We start from the raw sequence: 24,209 nt of genomic DNA, 5'->3' as shown, positions 1-24,209 counted from the left end.
TGAAACGCCGCCTTTGTTGGCGTCAAGCTACGCTTGATCTGGAACACTGGGTGTCGCATGTTTCGTTTCATATTTCGTGGCGCGGTTGTTACATTTGCGATATTGCCTTCGTTGTTGTTTTTCCATGCATTTCCTAATAATGCATAGTTTGTTTGCGTGTAGGTTATAATGGAAGACTTTAAATCTATTTCGCAGGTAGGTCAGACGAAGTTGGTCTCATTTGGGTCTGGGTTCAGTCAACTTTCAGCGCGCCAATGTTTGCTTTGTTCTAGGCTTGTTTCGTGTCTTTACCACGAACGAAAAAGCATAATAAAAGCTCTAGGGAGCCGAAACGTGATATTGGAGAGCGATACACCATTTACCAAGAAACCTGGACGCATTTGGAAACAAGCATCCAGGTGTGATAGTCCGCAAACCGAACGACCCAGTCGCCTAGAGTGTGGAAACTTAAAAACCGTCTGTTTTTTTTTGTTTTTTTTTTCTCTCAGAAATGCCAATGCGATGCGCATGTCGACGCGCTGAACTCTGTCGTGTCGTACGTGCAAGCTCACAACCCATCTTTGAAACAAGCTCGCGAGCGAGTCGAGATTCCAACGGCAGCCCTCATCATGGGTAAGTATAACCTGTGGGGCATGACGTCACACCGTAATCGCCATCCAGTTCTTTGCGGAAAAGTTCTTTGGCCATGTATTGCTCCTTCATTCCTTCATACCCCAGTTAAAGTTGAACATTGTCGCTTAATCATAATTAGTCCGCCGAGGCCGCCTTCGTGCACTTTCTGAATAGACTGGTTTTCATACATTCAGCGTGTCTTGTGCCCGTGTGTAAAATAAACGCTGTATTCCAGGTGTCAACATGTCAGATCATGCGGAGGTTTTCAAGCTCCTGACTTGTAAGCTCCGTGCATCCGTCACTGACATGATTGCCACTGTACAGGTCAAAGATTGCAGCTCGATTTCCGTCCTGATGCAGAAAGTGGTTTCGGACATTGTTCAGGTGACTAGACTTCCTCAGAATTTAGTTGAACCATCTTTTTAATCAAAGTGCCGTTCCATATTTTTATGGTAATGAACTTTCATTAGACTGCGTCATCTGATGATGTGGTACTGAAGAAGAACCTGTGCACAATGTCCATGCTAGATTCATGGTACAAGTCTGCCATGGAAAAGGTATGTGCTCCAAGTTGTGTTGAGGGAGACTGATGTTTCTAAATCGGATTTTATTTTCGTAGGCACCGTGTTCACCTTCAAAGAGGCAGAAGAAAACAGGCTCGTCAGTTCGGAGAGGAGATCCGATTGTTGTCATACTCGAAGATTTGGAGGGCTTTAAGCCTACAGTTTTGCAAGATTTCATTCTAATATGCAGGTATGTAATAATACGACCCCAAAGTAGTGTTTACCAATATGTAGGATCTAGAAAGCCTAAACTTGTCACCTAGTGACGGGGGAGTATTGCAAAGAGACTCCCTGAGCATATGAATCTGAATTTAATTAGGCCTTTGTAAGGGCATCTATCGCAGGACTGACATATTGTTATCATTATTGATTGTTTTACAATGTTTCATAATAAACCAATTATTCAGGCAACTCTGTTAAGATAGTTGGGGCTTTTAAGAACGTGGGTTTTAGTTCCGACGTATTTTTGCCAAAATATTGACTTGCGTAACAAGAATGCGGGGTCATTTTTTGTTCATCTAAAATTTCGGTTAAAGGGGTCCTGCAACGACTTTTTGATTGGTTCTTAATTTGCACCGAACCTGAGCGCACCGAGCGTAGTAACTTAGTGAAACTTTTCTTTTCTCGAAATTCGCTTTATTTTAAAGTTATAGGCAAATTAAAATTACAAAAACAAGCAAAAAATAACCTCTTTCATGATATCCCTGGTCCTGGCTCGGGTGGCCAATGGTAGAAGTGAAGCAACTGGCCAATCGGCTGCGGCTTACATTGATGGTCGCTTCCTCTGCAGCTGCAAGCATGTCAACGGCTCGTTGCTTGCTTCAGCCCTTTGCCGCACTTGCCGGCATGAATTTACCGGGTCTGTCGAAGTTGGAGCTTTGAAATCTCGATAGGAGTGTGGAGCTGGGGGTTGTACCGTACGAGAACGCTACTTGTAAGCGTCCAGAGCATGCTGGCGAAGCCTTTCGATAACACTCAAGTTTCGGGTGGGTCTCCTGTGATGGGAGACCACGGAAGACAAATTCATACTTACGCTTCTTGCAAATTGTGCCCCCAGCGTCGTGTATTGTCTGCTAGGAACCGCGGGGACGCCTGTGCCAGCCTGCCCGACTCTTCCACCGCTTGGTGGCGGATTTGTTGACGGGTCATTGCGTGTTAATTCCTGTTTCCGTACTTTCTGAACTGCATTTGTTTCTTTTCTCATTTAAGTTGCTGAACAAAAACTTCTTTTATACATAATCGAAACGGTTCGTGCCATTTCTATTACGTATTTCGACTAAAAAGAAGCTTTTAGTGGCTCTGAGCAGTACCAGTACCGACGACGTCACGAATTTGTCACATGTCGTGCACATTCGGCACCACGGGGCATCCCAGTAGGAGGAAGAGGTTTCTGCATCCTCCAGTTAAAATTTGACGCACTGATATTTAATGTCTCTCTGTGCCTGCTGGGTTCCCCGAATCACGAGAGATGTGGAAACAGCAAAAAAGGTAGACGCTTAAACAGGATTGCAGGGCCCCTTTCAGACGTCTCTCCTCGGTAGACGCTTCCTCTGGATGTCTTCATTTTTGCTTGTCTTACTCTTTTAAAACCAGTTTTTTCTCAATGCTTTCCTCATTTGGTTTTTTAAGCCTGCAGCTGCTTCGGAATGTTTTTATGCTAGCCATTCTGGGGTCATGCTGCAGGCATATCCAGAGCTGTATAGAGATGTCATTGCGGAGAGCAAGTCGTCTTGCTTCTTGCGCAGTGGTTGCGGTGACGTCAGAATGACACCAAGCTCCGAATGGCTTTGATTGAAAGGATAGTGGGTAGACCTCAATGCTAGATGCCTTGTGGTCTACCCACTATTTTTTTCAATCAGCCAACAAGAGCTCGGTGTTCTGACATCATCGCAACCCCTGTGCAAGAAGCAGACAAACTTGCGTCCTTGAATCTTGTCGTTCACAGTGACCTTTGTTGCCCAGTTGTTGTTTCACTGATGGGATAATTTTTGGGCACCCTCCGCCTCCAGCAACTACATCGACCGACTTCCGCTCGTACTGATCCTGGGAGTGTCCACGACGGTGAATACCGTCCACAGGCTGGTTCCGCAAAGAGCCTCCTCTTGTCTTGCCATCGAGACGTTTACTTCCATCCCTGTGACGGAGTACCTGAGCCAGGTGTTTGAAAAGGTGGGGCATTTGGTTCACGCAGCCGCTCTGCACGATACCGCGAAATGCCTGGAATGTGTCTTCGACTCGCGCGTTTATCATTCTATCCCACCTATGCATCGAAAGTGTTCCCAAGGGGGCAGTAATTTGCATTGGAGGAGCCTGTGAGTCATGCCGTCGGATATCGCAATCCTGGCGGTTGGTTGTAGAAGTGCTGGCGAAAAGGCGAGCAGATGTGAGGGCCGCTTTTGTTGTGGCGTCTGCTTTTGTTTTCCTCATCTGTCTGGCTGCAGAGCGACCTGTAGCTGAGCAGGTATCTGCCCACATCCACCTCTGCTGCTGCATTGTTTGCCAGGATCGCAAGAGGCAGTAGCATGACAGTTTCATAACATCATCAGGCGGAATTGGAGGGATCACTTTTGAGGATCCGGTGAACACCAGTCGGATACGTGCTTGAGGTGCTGTAATGATACTCCAGTGCCCCACGTGACCACTGCATTCCTTATAGAGGAAGCAGCTTAGAAAATTTAAACGTTTCGTCACTGGTTGAGACATTTAAATTTTCTCGTTGATACACGTCTGTCGGTTATGTGTTGGACATAGTGGCCAATAGACCGATCTCACTAAGCGTTCGGCGCATGCGTCACGCCGCCATAACTTTAGTTCTCAGGAGGCAGACGGCCGTGCACGCAAGGGCTCGTGCCTTCTCGTGCTTTACACGCACAGAGCTCCAGCGAGGTTATCGCACGTGCAAAAAGACTAAAGTTCCCTCGATGCATTGCGGCAGCGGTGGCGTAGTTAAACTGGCTGGTGAGATCGGTCTATTAGAAGTTGCATTGTTTTACCCTGAGCAATGCCTGATGGATTCTTGTGAGCGGTGAGAAATTTCGACATTTCTTGCAAGGACAAGAGACTTTCATTGCTTTTATATTTGAGAATCTTTATTCTGATTGCAGTTTAGTAGGCTTTTCATCTCAATTGGTAGGCCTCAACCTCTCTTCCAAGATAAATAAACCAATGCCGCTCCCGTTAAAATCGATCACCCGTGATGACGATTTGTGAGCTCCGTTGCAAAACTCCATTGCAAAACCTTCAATGCTTTTCTGGACAAGTTACGTCATCTGGCGGTTAGATTCAACATTTTATTTTAGTTTCTGTATACGTAGTTCTTTTTCTTTTTGCCCAGTAGAGTGTGACATGTCGTGATCAAAAGCGCAGCCATGGAAGAGCTCTCTGCATTGTGAACATGGCGTCTTCATCACGCGTCGCATCTTCTCCAAAGCGTTCTTGGTATCTGAGTGCCTCTGTGGTCTATTTTGTTGATGACGCTAGCACGAGTCAGTCAAACAATTATGGCCGATCATATGATTTTAGTTCCGACAGTGATGATTCGTCAAATCAACCCGGAACATCAACAACTGCGCGTCGGTAACGCTTGTGTTGGTTTTGGCTATGGTTTTAAGTCTGCCAGTTTTATGTGCAAGTCCCGGCGGTTTGTGTTTGTAATCAGTGCATCTGGTGGCTAGATTAGAGGCTCTAGTTTCAGTTTCTGTATAGTTCTTTTTTTTCGGCGAGATGATGATTTTGTGTGATCAAGAGTGCAGCCGAGAAGATAGTGCTCCAAGGAGGTAGCACTCCACATTGCGAACATGGTGTTTATATCATGCGGCGCACCTCCTCTGAAGCAGTTGAATTCTCGCTATTCGGGCGTGTCTGCGGTTGACTGTGTTGATGACACTAGTAAAAGTGAATCGGAAGATGATGTCAGATCATCAGATTTTGGTGGTTATGGAATCAAAAAGTATTATATCTTCAATGAAAAGACTTGCGCATGTTATGCATGATCAGCACTTTTTTATACTGTCAACAAGCACATGCTTGCAAAATGGAGAGAAACGAGAAAATACATGGTCACAAATCTTCATCAAGAAGCTGCAGCTTGTCAACGACTACAATGCAGGAATGCTTGGAGTTGACAAATGAGACCAGTTGTTCGGCTTGTATAACATCCTGATGAAGTGCATCCATAGGTGGAAAACTATTCTTTAAGTGCATTGGTATCTCAGTTGTCAACAGCTTCATTATTTTTCCAGTACACCATAAGCAGCATCCAAACGTTCTTAAACTATAAAATTTAAAAGCGCTAACAAAGACGAGGACAAAAAAGAAAGGCGAACAGGACGATCGCTTAAATTTTAACAAAGACCCTCGTCTTTGTTAGCGCTTTTAAATTTTATATCATAAACCAACTCGCCCGTTTCACCACTTTAGTTCAATTCCTAAACTGTACAGAAGATTGCGCTTTGATCGCCGGGCGTTCCAAGCGAAGCTTGCCCAACAGCTTCCTTGACTTAATGTAGAGTATGTCCGTCCCCCCTTCTGCCCCTGAAAACCTTCATCAAAAGCTCCAAAATATAGAGAAGCGGTGCAACTGTAGGATGTGTTACGAGTGCAAAGTTGAGTACAAGACCAATGTCATCTGCAGTACCTGCAACGTTTACCTGTGTTTTACGACATCACGAAACTGCTGTACCGCGTGGGACACACGCCACAATGGTCGAGACTATGTGGTAGAACTTGATGAGTTTTTTTACCTTTAGCGGTACAATTTGCATCCTTTCTTGCTATTGAAATTTGGCATTTTTTGTATATTTTGGAATTTTTCACCTGTCATTTTTTGCCAAGATATCTGCATATCTTTCTCATTTTTGTTGTGTTGGCCACAATAACTTGAGTTTTCATAAATTAAATCTTGTATAATATATGAAACATAGCATTGATAAAACAAATTTTAAAAGCTCATGTTTTCCTCAAAAAAAGATACTGCGGCCATCTATAAATTATTAGTTTTTCCGTGATAAGGAAAGAGCTAAGCTATGACGAGCACTGTCTACTTGTGACGCAATAAGGTGCGCTTAATGTTTCATGATAGGAATTGAAAAGAATGTGTTATTGTGATGGTATTGCAATTAATGCAAACGTGCAAGCGAGCTGGACAAGAATGACGGTAATTACCTCTAGAGAAGGGATTGCTATCGTCCTGGGATGTGTCATTGTGTTGTCTTACCTCATTTTGGTCCCTGTCATTTTTATAGTCTTTAGAATGAACCAACTAGCCCAATTAATCACTTTGCTATTGGTGACTGCATGCTTTGTTTGCAGAAACTGATAAGAGGATGGTAGTCATGCACCAGTGTATAATCAGTTAATCAGACATGCCCAACTTTTCCAGTGTTTTGTTGGACCCTTGTGGCTGCCACTTTGCTGTCCCCATAATTTTTTACCACTAATGTCTTCCATCATAATTTTCCAAACAGTCCCAACTTTTAGTTTTGCTGTTTGTTCTGCCCTTATCATCTAGGTATTGCTAGATCCGTCAATGCCTTTCAAACTGGGCCCTCGGGCATTCCAGTTGATCGTGGACGTCGTTCTGTTTCATGACTTCTCTCTCACAAATCTGCTGCAAATGTTGAAGGTGAGGGGAAATTCTGTAAATACTCTGGAAAATCAACTATTAGTTTTCTGGAAGTTTCATTAGCACAGGATAACGAACTCTGGTTCTAGCAATGCTGAGCTACCAATAGTGCTTCTGAAAGATGCCAGCTGAACGTAAGAAGGTTCACAAAAAGAGAGAGAAAGAGAAATGGGACGAGCACACTGCTGCTGAAGCTGCAGCATTATTCAAAGTCGTCATTGTTAGGTTACTAGACCAGCAGAAGGAACTGCTGAAGGAATAAAAAAGAACTCTCGACATCGTCGCATAATTCTTGTCACCGCGCATACTTTTAAATTCCATGGCAATAACCTTTTGACCTGGAGTATGTATTTATATGCAGTATTTGTTTTAACAAGGTGCATTCTTGGGGTAATATTTATTTTTCTCATTCAGAACACTTTCTATAGTTGGTTTCTCTATCAAAATACAATCCTAGAAAGCGGCATCATAATACTTTTTATTTAGCATGAAAAAATGTCTTCTAAAAAGGCAGATAAAGGTGCCTATCATTGCTAGTACCGCTGAGCTTTGCAGCATCAACTTCAAAATCACATCGTAAAGGAAGGTTACAATTTTCAGATGTGCATATTTGAGCATTACTACAGTAACAGTGCCTCCATACTGTGCTGCCGGCAAGAAGAACTCGTATCTGTTGTTCCTGCTCTGTCACGAGACAAAATACAAACTGTCACAACTCTGCCATCATATCAGAGGTAATTTATTCTATCCATACTGTGCTAATGAATTGAATTGATACTGTATATAAAGCTGATACTAGCTGTATGTGCATAGGCAAGCAACCGCTGCTGCCTTTTTCTGTAAACAGCTTCTGCCTCAAGTAGTTACAGTGAATTATTTTTTTTTATCTCAGTGTTATGATTTAGCAAAGGCATAATATGCAGATGCATAGTTTAGTGAGAGCTCTGCTGCACAACCATTCATGTCACAGAGGCATGCTTCATATTAGAACATTTGCTCATTTGCTGCTTGTTTGAGCTACAGTAAACACAGCCAGTGAGAATCTTTGTCTTCTGTCGCAGAGAAAGTACTCGCATTAAATTTGTTTCTTCAGGTACCTCCCCGAGAACAAAATGTCGCCCGAGAAGACCTCTAAGGTGTGTTCCTCAAAGATCCAACCTCGTCACCACTTTATTTTGTACCCGAGAAATATTTTTACAAGTATGCAAGTTCTTTTCACACTTACTTTGTGACTAACCATCCTCTGGAAAACCATTTCAGAAAATCTTCTCACTAATTCAGGACCTGCACAACCACCACAGAAGTAGCCTGGTCTTGCTTCAGGCCCTTAGTGAGTTCTCGAAGAAGCTTCCTGGCAGCCCTCTTGGAAATCATGTGGGTTTCTAGACTTCCTTTAGCTATATAGTACTCAGTTTCACCTTACCACAGCAAATTCTACAAGCCATATAAGCCAATTGAGTGTTAGGAATGTGTTCTGTGACTACACACCCCACGCATTGCTGCGCCCCCGATGAAGGTCACATGACATTCGCACAACATTGGTTTAGTTCGTAACGTCCTCTGTGGTCCATCGTAAGTTGAAATCGAGTGTAGTGTTAGACTTACACGGAAGCTATAATAGCTGAAACGAGTGTTTCTTTTTAAGAAAATTATTATCTCCTTTCTGTTTATCACTGGGAAGCTTTTAACCTTTCTTTTATTTTGTAATAGGTCAGACTGACCTTTCATAGCGCGACAGCGTGAAAATCGCAGCGCATGGTCTAGATCTAGAAACTGTTCTTGCGTGCATTATATGCCGTGAAATCGTGTTGCCACTTTTATACTTTAGGACTTTAAAGGCATGTTCACATGGGGACAACAGTCGGTGAACCAGCAAATGGCATGTCTCATTGTTTTTATTAAAAGCCATTGATAAGCAGTGGCAAGGTAATCAGTGTCAGATGGGAAGAAAAGTAACAGAACAGACAGGCACAGACTTCCCTGTGTGATTCCTGTTACTTTATTTAGTGTATTGACTTTATTCGCTGGGTTGCATTCCCTGATGATGAACTTGCTTTGCAGGACCACTGCAAATGGAAATTCACCTGTACATGCTATCTTCTGTTTCAGTTTCGAGAGCTGTACATCTCGTACCTTGAGTCGCCCCTCAGTGAGACGGAGGGCTTTGCAAAACTTGGGAAATTGATCAGGTAAGTTTTACGTAAATCCCGTCTGCAGAATATTAAAGCAGGTTTGTTCTGAAATAGATTACTTTAGTTCTTTGCCTGTTGCGACTTTCCAGGGTTATGTCCATCGATGAGCTCCAGAAGAGGCTGGGTAGTGCTCTCGTCCCTTTCGACACTGTAGGCAAGCAGCTCTTTGAAACGGGCCTGCAGGAGTTCAGGGACGGCCTGGCGTCTTACAAGAAACGGCTGGACGACATCTCAGGTCATTATCATTGTGCTGCAGATTAGAAGGATACAGACAGAGTAATAGACTTTTGAAATAGTACAGCTACAAAGAGTGGTTCTAAATCAAAAAGAACAAAACATACAGCTGTATGAATTGCTTTTTTGTCTCCCGTGTTTATTCTTTTGCCTGCCCTGCGTTCAGCAGAATGCTCTCCAGTTAATTTTTAGATGCTGCATTTTGTATTCTATAGTTAATAACATTTGCCTATAAGTCTGGCAAATCGAGCCATTGCTACATTTGTTTCCAGGCAGCATAGTGTAAATGTTTTACTCAAATGTGGCAGGTTTTCGAGGTATGTTTCTAGCATTTAACAATCAAAATTAGACGTAAGTTAAAAAAAAAAAATAGATATATATACTTAAATATGGAGCAGGTGCTGACTCCAAATTTAGAGATAATTTTGGAAAACTGAAGGATGGATGCTCGTTGGATTTCTAGAGTAAAAATTGACTGCATGTTTGGTCATTCTTTCCAACGCGTTTTAATGCAGTAGCTTTTATAAGGTGGCTGATGGCTCTTAGTTCAGGTGGTGCCCAAGGCAGGATGATCCTTAATCTTCCAGTGCCTGGGGTGGGTGGTGCTCTTAGTTGAGGTGGTGCCTAGGGCAGGGTTTTGTAGGGAAAAACGAATAAGTCACCCTATTGTCTCCTCATGACGCTGCGTGCGCTTCCCTGCAGCGCCACCCAGATGCAAAGCCTTTGCACTGAATTTTCTGGGTCACCGAGAAAGGGGAAGCACGCTTTCCTGCCCTTTCCACTCCTCTTTTCGCGCACTCTTTTCACACCACCTGTTCTTGCTCCTCTTTTTCTTGCCCTTTCTAATATTCCACTCCTCCTTTTCCTGCAAGCTGGATCTGTACCTCACTGAGCAGTGCACTCTGCTTCCATGCCTGTGACCGTGGTTCAATCCCTGCATCGGTTGCCGCTATTTCTTTAAAATCGTTCGGCGGTTACAGACTGACCAATCTGCACATTTTGTGCTTAAACACAGCTCCTGAGGTTGGTTGGCCCTATAAAGCTACCGCATTAAAATGTGGAAGGGCAATTGGTAGGGTGGGCTTCACCTCTTTGCATGGGTGCATCAAGCTTCACCTCTTTACGTCGAAACGGGCGTCAAACAGAGGCATCTCGGTTAGCTAGATGGGCTTGGGAAGTTTTTGGTCGGTGTTTGACATGTCCCTTGCTCATTTTTCAAATGTTTCAAAATTAGCAAGTGGACACTTATTGTGACATAAATGCTTGCTCAATATTTTACAATATGTTTATTTGCTAAACTATCTTTTTATACATTGTTTCTTGAACATTCGACGCAAGTTAGGTATTTCCTTGAATTATTTGAGTTCAGGGTTTTTATATGAAGATATAGTCATGTCAAGGTGACTTCCTTATGCCTACATTGTCGCTAATGGGGCTTAAGTTTAGCCAAGGAAGCTTTGAGATTAGAAGAATGGCTGTTCATCTATATTTGCTAGGGTGTATAAAGAAATGCCTTCTGCCATTTGCTTGCCAGCTGCATGGCTTAGAATGGTTATTATCTCGAAGTGCAAGAATAGAGTACAATGTTTTTATTCTACTTTTTCTACTTATTCTATTTCTACTTATTCTATTATTCTACACCAGCCAGATTATGGTTTTCCTGCCCAAGTCATCTTAATTTGGTCAGCCGGATGACAGTAGATCTCCATGGCAGCTCTCTAGTTCATTTGTCTGTGCTAGTATTTTCACCTTAGAAACACTCTGCTTCAGGTCAGAAAATTGAGGATGCTGAAATTGACGAAATCCAGGAAGCTTCCCCTCTTGACTGGGGTGACCTCAGGAGCAGGTCTCAGTTCAGAGAGGTAAGCAGGAAGACTTTGTGGATTCCTCTTGTTCCTGGTAGTGCTTCATATGCACCTGTTTTTTCTGTTGGTAACACAGAAATTGAAAGATCTGACCAAGACAAAGAAGGTTTCTCCCTTTGAACTGCTGAGGGAGGAATTCGCAGGCTACTTTAGAGAAGTGTTCAGGTAAGGTCAGTCTGGAATTTTTTTTTTTTTGAGGAGGTTAAACATTTTGTTTGTTAGCAGTCGCAGAAGTAATTGAATGTTGCAAAAAGAAAAAGTAGGAAGGTCTTCGAAAGGGCCATGGGCCATAAATATGAAAGCTCCACAAAGGTGAAAAAAAAAATGCTCTTCAGCCGTAATCCTTGTCAGCCAAGGTCATTATCACTCTTTTGCATGGTTATAAGTTTTTTAATGCCTCTGAACTCTTGTTTCATATTATGAATTTTTAAAAATCCTATTGGTTTTAAAGGGGCAGTCAAGTGGTTTTTGAGTTCGTGTTTTGATAATGACAGCTGAATTTAGACGCCTTAAGTATCCCTAAAAACCAAAAAGTATAGTCATACGGTGATTATTTCTTTAATAAAAATGTAATTGAAGGCCGCCAAACCTCGGATCCATCCGAAAACGAAACCACTCTCATTGGTCGTCGCACGCTTATCAAAAGGATCTCGGGCCAATGGCGTTGGACGACGTTCCGTCGCGCAGTGATCCCGAGGTAGCCGCATCGGCCGAACCTCTTTGTCATTCGAGCTTCGATCATGGCGGAGTTCTCTACGCTCGAGGACCTGACGCCGTTAGAGGTTGAAGTTCTTCGGCGGACAGCCGACCTGGGGATGATTTCCTATGACGCCACTCCGACGTGCGATGTGGACGATAGCAGCGCTTCGGAGTCATGTTCGGGTTCCGAGGACGACGAAACGCAGACCTTTTCGGGCGTTCTTCGATTTGCGGTTGGGGCAAGTCGTAACCAAACCAACGTTTGACATCGCAGCGTTACCTCTGGTACGTGATGTCAAACGATGTCGCCACGTTGACTTTCGCCTCGGGAGAACGGGGGGAAGGCTGGTTCAGACATGTGCAACGAGCGTGTACCTACGGCTGCGTCCGTTGCAACCGGAACGACCGCACTCCGCCGCGCGTACACACACCTGTAACCATTACAACAAGCGCAGCGGGTCGTCAGCACGGTGACCGCTTCTGTACGCCGCCGTCAGCTGTGTCAGCGGCCGCTCTAAAAAAGGGGACGCACTGCTACTCAATGCCGTAACAGAATATAGACAGACAGTTTTCTAGTCTAAAGCTTTATTATTTTTTCTTGATAGGCTTGCAGGGTACAGCGAATGAAAAAAATAAAATAAAAAGATGCAGCGCCGTCTTGGACGATCACGACTCTAATACACGACATTGCAATAGAACAAATATCGCCACACGCCTTTTCTACGATTATAAAAGACAATGTAATCTTAGCAGCGATATAGCAACGTAGAAATATGATTTCGTGATCAGATAGACGTTGCGAGCGTTCAGGATTGCTAACCCTAATCATTTTTCTCCGGTGATGAAAACGCGTGAAAATTCGTATCCTTTATACGGTACGCGCCAGTAATACCTTGAACTTGAGCACACGCATGAAATGCGCCAAATCAGAAATCCGGGCGATGTTCGAGGACACAAATGCTTAGAAAGCACCACTGTAGTCGAAGTAAACAAACACGACGGCGCGGGCGTTTTTGCTATCTTGAGAGTGCCGCCACGACATCGCCGCACGAGTAGGTGGATGTTCCCTTCTAGTACGTGCTGGGTTATCATAGCCAAACACGACGAAAATTCACAGTCAAGGATAGCGCTTTTACGCGGAACGATGAGCTTTCACCAGGCCGTCCATTCCGACGATCACCACCGACGCCACGTTTGCGGATAGAAGGAGCCGGCCGGCCTGCAACGCGCGGAGATACGTGCGCTTCCGCGCATCCCTGGGGAACGGGACATTCACCCCCCGCGGAGGAAGGCAAATAGAAAACGTAGTCCCTTGTTTGTGAAACGATAATTGCGCTATCGCGTATTCTAAACTAGAAATATTTTACGTCTTGTGAAATTATCATGCACAACATATTTAAATGAACTGAAAATTGTTTTTTAGCGAAACTTTAAAAAGACCGCCAAAATTTTCAAACATACGATAATTTCATTGGTCCTCGCAAGTACAGAAAAGAGTCCGCACGTATTTTATTCCTGCGTGATTAATAGGCGTTTCTGCCTTCTAAAACTGAAGATACTCATTCACTGACACTTCCTTAACACCACCGCACCAAAAAGTAGCTTCTCCAAAAACCGCTTGAGTGTCCCTTTAAGCTATGTTGGTTCCGGAGAGTTTTTCAAACAGTGCCCGAGCAGACTTTTTGAAGGAATGTTAGAAGGGTTCCATCAGACTACAAAAATAAGACAAAAAATTAAGCAAACTTACACTTAGGTTTGGCATCACTAGGTGGGCATCACTGATGAAACATGTTTGAACACTGTAGCTTGGCAACATGTGCTGTTTGCTGTTGATTCCAACATCATTAGTTTAATTGCTACCCAGCTTTGCAGTTTCAACATCGGTGAACATTGTGCAGGCATGCATATGTCTAGTCACTTATGCATGATTTATATAAAAGACCCCAGGTAAACAGTCATATTGCATTGGCCAAAATGCCCTCGTAGAATGAAGAAGTAAGACATAATTTCAAGGCAGTCTGATTTTCTGACCAATCAACATCTGTGTAGCAAGTTTGGCCTTACTAATAGTTTTAACAACATGCTTGTAGCTAGTTGAAAAAAACAAAAACTGAGAAAAATCATCTAGAGTCAACAGTGCAACTGTTTCGGTTTGTATTATTATCCATGAATTCACTCTGGTTCTCTACTGTCTGAAATCTTCAGTCAGCTGTGCCCTCCATCCCGACTGCCTCTCCACGAAGTGCTCTACTACGATGATGCTCCTTCCTTGAAGCAATATTTCGTCCCATCACCAAGATCTGTGCTTCATTCTGCCCTTGCCAAACCCTACACCTACCTGAAAGTGAGTTGTCCCATGGATGCTTGCTGAGTGCACCCTAAAGGATTTTTTTATGTGAAAAGGCTTAGGAAAATGGAATTGCTAACCCATTGTACTCTATGTGCAACATTTCGCAGTACATTTTGTGTTAAGCTTCCTCAATTAACTCTTTTCCTACTGCAGGAAAAAAGCTGTTATAAGGTGGTCTCTGTAAAAAAGGTATTTAGCCGCCAAATTCTCTACCTGGTGTAGCAAAGCATACCAACATGTAGCTAAGAGAATTCTTTTTTTGAAAATGTAAATGTCAAGCAAGATAGTTAATATATAACACAAGAAAAAGAAAGGTAATGTCAAATCTTGTTTAACCAATGCAGAAGTCTTTGTTTTAATTCAATGTGCTTTGCAAAGTATTAGGAGCAAAAAAAAAAAAAAAAAATCAAAGCTATGCATTTTGTACCTTACTCTTCTAGAAACAAATCCTCCAAGTTTGAAAAACGTCAGTGCAAAACTTCTTGTTCTGTGGAAAAAAAAGCTAGCCATGATGATGACTGTACCTTTCGAGGTCGGGGCCAGGCTGCCTTTTTGAAGGAAACTCAGCTTGTTTTGCTGTTGATTGTGTAAAATCAAGTCTATACAAGGTACAGAAGCAGAAGCAGAAGCCTGCAGAAGAAAAATAATGTGTTTGGAACAATACCAGTACAGTGAAACCCGTTTAGAACGAACCCATGTACAGCAAATAATTGTCAATATCGAACTCATGGAAAATTTAAATAAAAATGCATGTAAAAAGTACTTTGTATAACGAACACCATATTGGCTATATCAAACTTCTCTCCCCCCCCCCCCCCCCCCCCCCCCCGAGAAGGCTTCCAAAAACGTGCAAACAATCGTCTTCTAGCCTGTCCCTTCCCCCTCTCAAAAAAAAAAAAAAAAATATTAGGAAAGAAAGAAAATTTTGAAAGCTCAAGCCACGAACAAAATTGAGCAAAGAGATGCGATTCAGAAGGGGGGGGAAAAGCTAAAAAAAAACTCTCTCCACGCATGCAAAAAAAAAAAAAAAAAATCGAGCGAGTTGTTACAAGGCATAAGCGGAGAGATGAGAAAGAAAGAGAAGCTCTCGCCTTACAACGAACGGATCGCGGAAGCTATATCGAACCGATTGTAGCGTTTCCTGCTGTTCGTTATAAACGGGCTTAGCTTTGTCCACAGAAGCTCACGGAGACAATAAATTCCCTCAGCGTGCAAAACGAAACATACCGACAGACACCTGTGGATAATCTCGGCTGGTTCGACCCACTGCCAGATTCGCAACTAAAATCCAACGAATGGACGTCATCTTCTGACTGACTGCTGTCACTTTCATTGACAAAATTGTTTGCATATGCACCAGAATTGTGAATCGGATGATGTTTTGTTCCGACCAGCCACATTAAGAACTAGGTTGGGAGCTCAAACTTTACTTTACATAAACACCTTGCGTCAGTGCAGAAGAGGTGCATTGAAGCCTTCTCGTATGATTTTATGATCGTTTTGCAACTTATACTTAGGGTCCTTCGTTTTCGGGTAAAACCCGCTATTTCCCGATAATTGTGCCTTGAACGTGTTCCTTGAAAATCGGGTTAAACTCTATTTTCCCCCGAATTCGAAAATTAAATCACACCATATTCTAAAGTGCTCTGCTCTGAAAATATTTTTTAAAAAACGGATATGTAGGAACATGTGCACTAGCTCCAGACCTTGGAAATGAACCTGGATTCTGTTGGCTTCAGGGAACTTCAGTGGCATAGATCGAACCCCCAAATGTCACTTTTAAGCCCATTGCTAAATATCATGTGTCCTTCACTTTTGTTTCACCCCCCCCCCCCCCCCCAAAATAAATAAATAAATAAATAAATAAATGAAAGTGGAATTGGAAATTGCTCTCAAAACTTTGTTCTGACGGAAACAGCTAGCTTACCGTATTTACTCGTATAGTGAACACATTTTTGTTTTCTGAAAAATTGACCCATATTTGGGGGGAAGGTATGTTCATTACGCGGGGTAAAATTTTTGCTTTTATACACACTTTGCACAAATGTCAATTTAGCTGCCAATATGACATGGCAGAGCACTGTTGCACGTCTCCACTGACGGAGGTGGACCCATGGCCGGCCACAGTTATCATGCTCTATAAATTGCAAACCTTTTTTAAGGCACTTTTGGCGTGCCTTTTGCCGAAGAAAAAGCGCCCTACGAAGGTTGCTCAGCATGGAGAGCGATGCAACCATTCTTAGGCCTAACCACTTTCACAATATCACTGTTCGAAAGCGTATCACAGACGGCGGCGTGTTTGTTGACATCAATGCATCCGATGGGTGAAGCACGTCCGGGGCCTGGCAATTCCTCGACCCCAGCTTCGCTAGGCGTGCGCGCCGCTCGATTTCACGATTGATGACTTCTGCAACCCCGCAATTGCAGCCATTACGAGAGCGGCTTGGCTTGTCTTGGCTTGGCCTGGCCTGGCCTGGCCGCTTGGCATCAAAAGAAAATTCGAGGGCTTGGTGCCAGCCGGCTAGCTAAATAGACGATTTGCAATTTTCCCAAGCGCCCCGGCCCGCGCGCAAGGAATTGTGGGAGAGAAGTCTCTCGCCTGGCCTTTCTGCCTTGAGATCACATTGCCTTGTCGCTTGTCTCCCCTTAATCCTCTGTTTTTCAATTCCATTACCTATTTTTATCTGTTTCAGTGTATTTTTTATTGCTTCTAAGTGCTTCTATTCTCCTCTGTGCGCAATGTTTCTCACATATATATAGTATTTGTGTCTTTATTTTGCCTTTTTCGACGGGAGTGCCGACGGACAACACGCCGCTTTGCGCGTCGTTCCCCGGTTGAGTACTACCGTTGCTACCGATTCCTATCGTGCTGTAAGTTGTTCATTTTGGTTCATTTGACCCACGTGCAGTCGAGAGGGACCGTTTATGAACACCTGCGCACATGTCATAGGGGTAGGCAGAGCTCTGAACCAACCATTGCGACGCGAGAGCCGAGTGCGGTGCGATTTAGTTGCCTGCGCTCGCTTTGTTGACTCGCACTGTAGTGTGTGCCTTTGAGTGCCGCTTACTTGACTAAGATACAGCCCGCCGCTTTGCCATCGTGAACCATTTGTCCGAATGCCTGCAAAACCGTAACACCGTTCGGCATATCCAACGCTGCGGCGCCTGACGACTGCATGCAGTTGTCTTCACCCAAGCGCTTTACAGGATGCTGTCTTTTGGAAAGTGGTGCCAGGAAACATGCTGTGCGCTGGCAGTATTGTTTGCATAGCCTGGCACACAGCAAACTGTACCATGCGGGCATGTTGCTGCTGGAGGTGACCTAAAGAAATAAAATATCTTGAGCTGACATCTTGACTACAAGTTTCAAGATGACTGCCTGGGTGACAGCACATCTCTGCACTTGAAAAAGGGTGTTTGCAACCGACAACCGCTTAGCAGGCAGATTAAGAAGGCATACTATAAGCGCATACAATCTGCGACGTTGGGCTACCGCTGCTTGCGAAGGGCTCGCGCCGCTGCGTGCAGTTTGTCAGGCACCGCAGCGTTGCATATGACGAATGGTGTTACGGCTTCGCAGGCATTCGGACAAATGATTCGTGGCAACTCATCTCTGCACTTGAAAATGGGCGTTGGCAACTGACCACCGCTTAGCAGATAGATTACGAAGGCATGCCATAGGCGCATTCAAGCCACGACATTGAGCCGTCGGTGTTTGCGAAGGGATCGCCCCGCAGCGCGCAGTTGTCAGGCGCCGCAGCGTTGCATATGCCTCAGCTTCGCAAACATTCGGACAAATGGTTCGCGGCGACAAAGCGGCTTGCTGTATCTTGGTCAAGTAAGCGGCACTCGAAGGCAGACGCTACAGTGCGAGTCAACGGAGCGAGCGCGGGCGGCCAAATCACAGCGCACTCGGCTCTCGCGTCGCGATTGTTGATTCAGAGCTCTGCCTACCCCTGTGACATGTGCGCGGGTGTTCACGAACAGCTAATAGCGTGATAGGAATCGGTAACAACGGTAGTACTCAACCGGGGAACGACATGCGAAGCGGCGTATTGTCCGTCGGCACTCCCGTCGAAAAAGGCAAAATAAAGACACAAATATTATATATATGCAAAAAACATCGCGCACAGAAGAGAATAGAAACACTTAGAAGCAATAAAAAATACACTGGAATACATAAAAATAGGTAATGGAATCGAAAAACAGAGGATTAAGAGGAGACAAGCGACAAGACAATGCAGTCTCAAGGCAGAGCGGCCAGGCCAGGGACAGTCTCTCCCACAATTCCTCCCGCGCAGGCTGGGGCGCTTGGGGGATTTCGCAAAAGGGCTATTGGATGCAGTTCAAGACTTGCAGAGCTGAAAATAAAAGTGTGTTCATTATGCGAGAAAAAAAAAAAAAAGTAAAAAGTATTGATGGCTGTTATGGGGGGTGCGTTCATTATGCGAGTAAATACGGCACATTTTTGTCCTGTGTCGAACTGAAGTGATATTGTGCATTGCGGATGTTTGCAACCTGTGGTGTCAAGACCAGAATGGTCTAGGATGGAGACAGATGCTGCACATGCAGATGATTATGTGCAGACGATATTAATTCGGAAAGCCCATGTAAGGTTTTATACCATGTTGCAATTTAAATACTTTATAACTTAATTGTACAAAAAAAAAAGAATAAAAAAAATGTTTATTAGGGTTATGTGAATAGTGATTTTTCAGTTCGAAGCGAGTATGAAGCCAATGGTTCCTTTGAATGAATACTTCGATCCGAATAGAATATTTTGCAGCCAATACTTTCATGGTAGAAAACACTTAAAACTTGGGGTCAAAAAAAAAGCAGAAACACGACAATGTTTGAAGGGTTCTCTGTCTCTACCATAATCGTTCACCAGCTTGCCACTTGCCTGCACAATTACTTTTATTTCAATACAGTCATGTCTCGTTAATATGGGCACTTCCGTTGCCCAGAGAAATAATTCATAATAGTGAATCAAGGTCAAGATCACAATTAATGAACAAGAAAAGTGGCCACAGAAGACATGGTTTATTTAGATGGAAACCAAATGCTGAGGCTGATTTGCACAGAAAATTTGGTGTTAGGTATTAGAAATGCAATCTGCAATAGATTCAAGAGAGTAGACATGTTGGTACCATTTTTATAGCTACTTGTGTTCCAGTCTTAGTTGCTGAACTCATTTCCAGTGCGTACTGCACACTGTTTCTGTTTGTGTTTTTAATATATATATATTTTTTTTTAATAGCCTGAATGAGAAAAGAATGCTATAAATTCAGCTTTTTAGAGCTATATTTACGGCGCAAAACGAATTTGAAGTTGGCGCCCACAGGACCCGCCATTAGTCACGTGGTAGACCTGTGCACCACCGCACTGCCACCGCCACTGAGGTCCCGAGGACTCCCACGCCGCCACCACACGCTGAGCATGACGCGCCGCCGGCTGAACGCATTTCTCCCCGCTGCCGCCGCTGCCGTCCATTTTAATGCGAAAGCATTAACTGTCCCATGGAGCGAACCGACATCATCAGCTTTTGAAACCGCGCCAAACGGCACCTTCCCCTGTCCCAATGGAGCGAAGCCTCTCTGTAGCAGAAATCTGATGGATAGGCTCCCATTGGCAGTCGTGCGTCATAGTTTCAATGAACAGGGCTCCCATTGGCTCCCGTGCGGCGTAGTTCTAGGGAACGCCACCAGAGAAGCCCTCTCTGTGGCAGCGCAGCGCACGCAGCGGCCCGGTTGCCGGTTAGAGGGAGCACCTGGCCGCAGAGCCTGCACGGGCAAACTTTGGAGATGCTTCACGGCCGAGCTCAGCGTGGTGCAGCCACTTCACGAGAGCGCGCGATCGGCCAGCCATCGGCCGCTGCCTCGGTAGTTGTGAAACGTGGCCGTCCATGCTAGTACACCGCAGACAAACTAAAGGAGTGGAAGAACGACATTCATGCTTTCGCATTCACAACTCATAAGAAGTGCTTAGGTGTCCTCAGACAACAACACAGGACTGTGTCCTTTGTCGTTGTTGTTCTACTCTTGGTCCCTGTTCCTTTGGCGCTTATTTCCCATGATGTACCAACTGGCCCATCTAAGCATTTTATTGGTGTCCTCAGAATTTTTAGACTGGCACACCGGTCTGTCACGTGGTGCTTGCGTTCTTTCGGGAGCTTCCTTTGGGCTCTAAAAGTTACTTGCTATACTCCGCGACAACTTTTCTTGGCAATGCAGTGGAAGGTACAGGCCCGCGTCCCCTCTCCCATTTTGTGTGTACGCAGGCTCTCCTCCTACCCCAGAGTAGGAGGCCCGCGCACACTCAAAATGGGAGAGGGGACGCGGGCCTGTACCTTCCACTGCATTGCCAAGAAAAGTTGTCGCGGAGTATAATCTTCCTTTTTTTCTTGCGCTTAAAACAAAGATTTATTAATCTTCATTTTGCTATCCGTCAACTGTGAAAATTATTTAAGTTGCCGAAGAGTTCAAACTTATAATTGAATATGGCATTATTCACTTCATATTCGAAAGTTTCAAATATTTTTACAACTGTAATGTTTTCTTATTGTTAACTATGCTTATATATATATATAGGTATAAATATAACCTGAACAACCCAAATTTCGGAATAATTTCTTTAAAAAGCTGATTTCTACCCCTATAACAAAGCATCCAATTTCAGCCCCCATTTTTTTTTTTTTTTTTAGAATTTAGGAATTAATGCTACTACTTACATTTAGCCATCAGAATGTGAGTAAAACATTGTGCAATGCTGTCTGCTTGCAGAATAACAACCTTGTGAATCGGAAATCCAAGTTTGGGGTGTTATGCGGAGCCCAAACATTCTTTTTGTCTTGCCTGGTACATACTTGAACACTGTACAAATGTTGCATGTAGATTGTCATCAATGATATTGCATCATCGCGGACATGAACGGGTACTCTTTTGGCAGTGCGAGTGCTGCCAAAGCATCGGTGTAGCAGAGATGTCGCCATCGCTACCAGACCTGAGCCTGAGCTACAAGCTGCACCTGGAAAGCGGAAAACTGATCAATTTGTATGACATGATGCAGGTGAGCCGTGCAGTCATTTCTGCCGTTTCATTCTTCCAAAGCTTTTTTGGCTTTTCAAATCTCATTGTTTGACATTGCATTGGTCTCAGGCTTTCCGTGGGGTGAAGATGACGACAGGACAGAAGAAGCTGTCTGCAGAAGAAGAGAAGCTTATTGAGTATCCTTTGGTGAAGTTTTGCTGTGTTTGGCAGATAGTGTGACAGATTGCATATACAGTAAAACCTCGTTATAACAAAGTTGAAGGAGCAATCGTAATTATTTCGTTATAACCATTAGTTTGTTATAGCCAATGTCCATTTCTTCCCTATTAGCAAGCAAGGGGAATTATGATTGCTTTGTTATATCCATTAGTTTGTTATATCCCATTTTGTTATAACGAGGTTTAACTGTACAAGGAGTTTTTTTTAAGACCCATTCACATACTTGCACCTGCTTCCAACCGGAGAGGTTCAAAACGGGTTTTAAGCCCTTCGTGACGGTTTACAACTTAAGCTTTGCAACGGTGCAAAGTAGCTGCAAAGCGGGCCATAAGCCGTCGCAAGAGGCTCAAAAATCGGTCGTGTCAAAGTCACACAGTTCTGCTGTGTTTATTTTTGCCTCTTTTGTTATTGTTTCTTTGTTACTATTGTATTATTCGACGCCCATTGCCCCCCCCCCTTAATTAACCTTTCACAAGTTGAAAGGTTAATAAACTGTTTTAAGTTTTGAGAGAATTTCTGACCCTCAACTGCTTAATTTTTGTCTTCAAAATGACATTTGTTGTCTTCACAATCAAGTTCAAGCCATAAACAAAATGGAAGCAAAATTGTAAAAAATTCAGTGCTGCCATCTGTTGACAGAGCTTCAAGCTAAGCCGTGAGCGAGCCTGGTTCGTCTAATACAATTGAGTGCGTGAATCGGGGAAAGCAGACAAGCTATACTGATCCTGCACGGTTTGGGGATGGCTCCACGTTGACGAGCGAAGCTTGTCCAAAACGGCTGAGGGGTTAAGGAGGTTTAGCTGATTATTCAACTTATCATAATGATTAGCCCCATTTGTGTAGCTTTTGTAACTTAAACCAAATCTGTAAAGCCTAAAATAAACAAAAAGCAGCCTGTATAAGACTTAGTAATTTTGTGTTTATTGTGATGCCTAAAGGCCTGTTCACACATAAGCAACCTAATAGGACCGACTCAGACGAGGCCAGTTTTTAAGCCTCTTGCGATGGCATAGGACCAGCTCTGCAGCAGTGCATCCAGTCTTAAGCCGTCGCAAGAGGCTTAAAAACCGGTCTTGTCTCAGTCAGTCCTACTCAGTTGAAGGTGGGTGAACGGGCCTTTAAAGCCCATTGCTACTCCTTAGAACCGAGCGCCTTAAAACTTCTTAAAATCTCTTACGACGAGAGAACACACTGACACGCTGGCACCATCTATGCGGTGACCCTGCAACTGCATTTTACTAAAGCGAAGGTTTGGCGGTATTTGCGAGGTCAAATGTGTGTACTACTTATGAGAACTGTTTATAACATTTACAAAAGTTTTTCGAGCTATGAAAGAAAGAATGATGTGGGAAAGAAATAGAAAACATATGGGTCCGCCAAATGTTCCACTGATACCCGATAGGTGGTGCCATTGTGTCCTCTCATCGTAAGAGATTTTAAAGAGGTTTAAAGGCACTTGGTTCTAAGATATCACAAGCGTGTGAACGGGCCTTTATGTACACACATTCGAGTCATGGTTGTTTGACCCGAGGTTGCTTCAAGAGCGTTTGGCCGTTTTAGTACTGAATTGCAGTGAGGGTACGAAGTTCCTTAGAAACGTCCTCAGAGCCCAGTTCTTCCGGTCGGTTGCTGAATTGCAGCTACTCGGGCTGGTGAAGTCGACGCAGAGAAAGACTGACCACGTGGCACGCATGACGTGGGGTTCTTGTTGACGACTGAGGTCTGAGTGCTGCTTGAGCAGTTTTTTTGCCTTTGTTCTTTACTTTTTGAGCATTAAATGCAGCTGGGAAAAGTGTTGGTGCATTGACACTGAGTTGTATCTGAAGGCTTCTTTTGCTTTCTGGGCCAGCCTCTGCTGCGTCGCGCAATGACAGCGCAGCAGAGGTTGTTTGCACTATTTCTCCACGGGGCGCGGTGCCGTTGGGGCCGAGATGCGCTCCGATATTAATAACCCATTGAATTTGTGTCGTTTTTCAAAAAGCCGTAAAATACTTCGCATGCCTTCTATCGTTCTGCATTTTGTTGATTTAGTGTTTTTTGATGATGCTGAGCAATTTTCTAATTGAAACCATGCCCTTAAACACAATATTAAAAAAGTTAATTACACAAAAATAATTAATTATCCAATTATCCCAGACTTTAATAATTTTCCTAAGCAGGCCCCTGGCCCAGGACCGAAACGACACAAGTCTTCTTTTGTTGCGGCGCATAGTTTTCGCAATATCGAATTTGTCCACCTTTTGTAAAACACCCTGTATAATCCCAAGGTTTTAAGCAATTTTCGTACAGTTTTCACGAGGAAATGGCGGCTAACAGAGTCCGCACATCCATAGGTGTGAGGCGTCTGCTATCGGGAACGTGCCCCATTATCATAGTTGGAAATATCAGGAAATGGCTTATAAGTTGAAAATCGGATAACAGGAAGTTTAGAGACTTTGGCATCTGGTTCCAACCATTAGTGCATAGTTTAGTTTTACAGTGAACACTTAAACACAGTTTTATTTCCATCCTGGTGGGTTTCATACCTGCTTCTGCCTTTCATTGGATTCGTAATGAATCTGGAGGACGCTGCAAATGTTCCATTTCGTGTACACCTCAAAAGATTGCGGTCATGCTGTACAGCTGTAATCAGTCATTTATCCCCCCCTTCCCGACCTTCTCAGAAGATCGCAGACCGATAAATTTCGAAGTCATTCAGATTTTTTTAGAAATCGCATAATCTGGCTGTTTGGGCAGAGAACGCGCATGCACTATGAGCACTGGCTGACATGGGTCTCTCGCTTGAAAGTGTGCCATGGTCTCT

The 24,209-nt window shown here is 43.9% G+C and overlaps 1 protein-coding gene across 1 annotated transcript; it reads left to right on the top strand.

The window, feature by feature from the left end:
- Positions 1–21: 21 nt before the first annotated feature.
- Positions 22–23,200, top strand: LOC8053620 (origin recognition complex subunit 3). The gene is made up of 19 exons (XM_029982366.4): positions 22–195; positions 273–398; positions 489–612; positions 848–996; positions 1,083–1,169; positions 1,232–1,365; positions 3,185–3,344; positions 6,685–6,798; positions 7,399–7,532; positions 7,892–7,934; positions 8,059–8,172; positions 8,908–8,987; positions 9,080–9,225; positions 10,995–11,086; positions 11,166–11,254; positions 13,994–14,132; positions 21,087–21,206; positions 21,296–21,363; positions 23,013–23,200. Exons 1-19 carry the CDS (start codon positions 169–171, stop codon positions 23,116–23,118), a joined length of 2,052 nt encoding a protein of 683 aa, XP_029838226.3. The 5' UTR covers positions 22–168; the 3' UTR covers positions 23,119–23,200.
- Positions 23,201–24,209: the final 1,009 nt, after the last annotated feature.

This window comes from Ixodes scapularis, unplaced genomic scaffold, assembly GCF_016920785.2.
Source record: "Ixodes scapularis isolate PalLabHiFi unplaced genomic scaffold, ASM1692078v2 PGA_scaffold2__306_contigs__length_199485367, whole genome shotgun sequence".
In the NCBI taxonomy this organism is placed as follows: domain Eukaryota; kingdom Metazoa; phylum Arthropoda; class Arachnida; order Ixodida; family Ixodidae; genus Ixodes; species Ixodes scapularis.
Note: the sequence above shows the minus strand (reverse complement) of the source record. Positions and strands in the feature narration are given on the sequence as shown.